This window comes from Helianthus annuus, chromosome 2, assembly GCF_002127325.2.
Source record: "Helianthus annuus cultivar XRQ/B chromosome 2, HanXRQr2.0-SUNRISE, whole genome shotgun sequence".
NCBI classification, from domain to species: domain Eukaryota; kingdom Viridiplantae; phylum Streptophyta; class Magnoliopsida; order Asterales; family Asteraceae; genus Helianthus; species Helianthus annuus.
Window position 1 is genome coordinate 11,192,028 of NC_035434.2, and position 2,847 is coordinate 11,194,874.

At 34.1% G+C, this 2,847-nt stretch overlaps 1 protein-coding gene across 1 annotated transcript; it reads right to left on the reverse strand.

Moving 5' to 3' along the window:
- Nucleotides 1-214: 214 nt before the first annotated feature.
- On the reverse strand, nucleotides 215-2,614 carry LOC110902054. Its single transcript, XM_022148794.2, has 7 exons — nucleotides 2,482-2,614; nucleotides 2,286-2,381; nucleotides 1,766-2,005; nucleotides 1,273-1,343; nucleotides 1,148-1,199; nucleotides 987-1,076; nucleotides 215-877 (listed from the first exon to the last, which is right to left on the reverse strand). The coding sequence occupies exons 1-7, from the start codon at nucleotides 2,581-2,583 to the stop codon at nucleotides 344-346; spliced, it is 1,185 nt and encodes a 394-aa protein (XP_022004486.1). The 5' UTR covers nucleotides 2,584-2,614; the 3' UTR covers nucleotides 215-343.
- Nucleotides 2,615-2,847: the final 233 nt, after the last annotated feature.

Consider the following 2,847-nt stretch of genomic DNA (forward strand, 5'->3'; position numbering starts at 1 on the left):
TGAACCAAAGAGAAAGATAGAATGTACTTGTGTGAAGAGATGGGCTCATATTTAATATCCTTAAAATTAAAAATCATACATTTATTATTTCTACTTTCTAAAAAAAAGTTCAACCAAAGTTTTATTGTGTTATTAAACCAAACTGACTGTTATTTTGTCAACTCTAAAACACAATACTCATAGCCTTGTGATCCTTAAGTAGCATACCAAAAAGTTTATGTCAAAAAAGCTAATCCCAAGTACTCTCATGAAAGGCTATGCAAAACATTAACCATTGTGTTCCAAAAAAGCCAGATTTATAGAAGCAACAGGGCGCGTTTAAAACTTCATATTCTTAGTAAGGCTATAAAAGTGGTTGTTTAACATACAAGTCTTTTGCATCCTTAGTATCCAAAATGCTGTCATTTAGCTTCTTTTCAACAAGATGAAGTACTTGCATGCACTTATCTGCTTTTTCAAACCGTTCACGCGCAGCAAGAAACTTCGCATATCTCATTTCTAGATCTCTTCGGGCTGGTATTTTAACTAATGTGAGGTTTGCCTTCGTTTTCATAAGCATTCGGGCCTCATTCCCTTTGTGAAAAGCTTCAATGTGTGCGCGAATCCATGACACGTTAATGTTGGCAACTTCTACATCCAACAATTGGCCCTCTATATCCTCCACTATCTCAATCATATCAGTGGTTTGAATCCGCCTGACAATTTCGCAAACTACCTCAAGGAAATATGTTTTTGCAGAAGATGTTTTGAATACGCAGTTGGCTGCAATGTCGCCCTGCTTGTTGAAGATGGCTTCAAGAATTGGCGCATAGCTCTGCTTCACTTTGTAGCCTTGGAGACAAATTATACCACTTTCATGAGATGAATCATTTCCTACCTGTACAAAGAGAATGTGAATTAAAGGTAGCATGATGTGTCAAAGATAACCTACAAATCTTAGAAATGTAAAGCATAATATAACTTAGCATAGAGGAAGATATACATACAGAATCAGGTATAGCAGACACATTTTCAAACAACTTCCATCGTTCCCCCTTGAGGTCAACGAGTTCTTCATCACCGTCATCATATAATACCTAAAAAATATAGCATAATGTTGGTCAACATTAATCAAAGTATATATGAAACGCTAGTTGACCACTTGGACCTTGTGCTTCTTTAATCCACAGTCGAATGATTTAACAACTCCTTTCTCATAACTGCAGCAAAAAGTATCACTTATTAGAGTCACAAATATTCATGAATCTCAACTATGTGCGCTATGATACTTACATTTTACGCAAAGGACACCAAACTTTTATTCTGCTCCCCGCCAAATTTTCACCATGATCAATAGATTGAGCCTGAATTAATATAAATTTGTATCATTAAAAAATATGATTAGCATAATTAAAGTAAAGATCTGTTAATTAGAGTTGGCACTTTGAACCAATTATAGGTAAATTATTGATTCGAGTGATACTTTGGCTCTAAGTCTCTAACAGGTCACATGGGTTAAATTTTGATCGGTTATAATGGAAACATATTAAACGGGTCAAAAGTCACCCAAAATGTATTCAGAATGCATAAAACTTCCTAAACCGTTGTATTTAAATCATATCTTCATTGTAATAATGTAATTTTTAATCATACTTAAACCATTACATATTTAGAAAAATGACAAGAAAGTGTTTATGGGCCAGCCCGACCCGATATAATCCGTCAAAACAATAGTAAACCTTTTGACCAGTTACCCAACCTACCTAGTTTTCAGAAACATAATTACCTGTTTCTTCCATGAACTGTTACTTCTCTTGCGTTTTTCCTTCACCTCTGTTACAGACTTTGGTGGATCGTCAGAAACCGAAACGGTTTTCTTTTCATAATTTTTTTCATCTTCAGAGTGGCCGCATTTTGACATCACCAAAACTTTGCTTTCCTCTACACACCCAACTTGTGAATTATGATTTGTTTCATTCTTTAACTCTTTTGCTTCAGTTGTACATGTTATAGTTTCTTCACCCACCTGAAAAAAGAAATATGATTATTACAAAATGAAAACTAATTGTCAACTGAGAAAGAAATATGATTATTGCAAAATGAAAACTAACTGTCAACTGAAAAAGAAATATGATTATTGCAAAATGAAAACTAACTGTCAACTGAAAAAGAAATATGATTATTGCAAAGTGAAAACTAAAATAGTTAATGTGGCATGTGAATTGTGTCAAACAGATGTTTTGCTACCTCATCATGAATTTTAAACTACATCAGCAATAACAAAGTGCAATGCCCATATCTCATACCTTATCTTGTACCATTTCTACGAGATGTGGCTTGAGCTTATAAGCACAGTTCTTGATTACTTGTTCCGCTAGTTGCCAACAAAGAGGTATAGCAGTCTACCCAGAAAAAAAAGAATTAGAAAAAATTTAAATATAGCATGTAATTAACGACAAATGAAAGTTATACTTTGGTAAATGTCAGCAAAATAATGATCACCTGATTATCTTTTCTCTGTCTCGCACTTGTAATTAGGAGGTCTACAAGCTCCGGATTGATTTCCTTACTTTCCTCTATGAACATGGTCATAATGGTTTCCATGTGGTGTACGAGACCAGCGTAATGGACTCTTAATATTCTAAAGAAGGGAAAAAAAAAAGTTATTCAACTTGCAAAATCTTCCACTAAATAGTATTATAAAGTTTCATTGTTTATATAGTTTGATTTTCTTTTCTACTGCTATTACAACAAAAGCGCTTTCACGACAGCTAAATCAACCCAGTGAAAGTTTGCAAGCTTGTAAAGAACAGATTGCAAGTCAAAGGAGCACATTTTCGGTCCGTTTCTATTTAGAGCACCACCAAT

What these genes read in the sequence shown, in the direction of transcription:
- LOC110902054 (XM_022148794.2), bottom strand. Translation starts at nt 2,583, where the DNA reads ATGGAAACCATTATGACCATGTTCATAGAGGAAAGTAAGGAAATCAAT. An exon ending in GACAGAGAAAAGATAATCAG is followed by an intron (nt 2,382 to 2,481) that starts GTGATCATTATT and finishes TTTTCTGGGTAG; the next exon opens with ACTGCTATACCTCTTTGTTG. An exon ending in TGTCTGCTATACCTGATTCT is followed by an intron (nt 878 to 986) that starts GTATGTATATCT and finishes CTCTTTGTACAG; the next exon opens with GTAGGAAATGATTCATCTCA.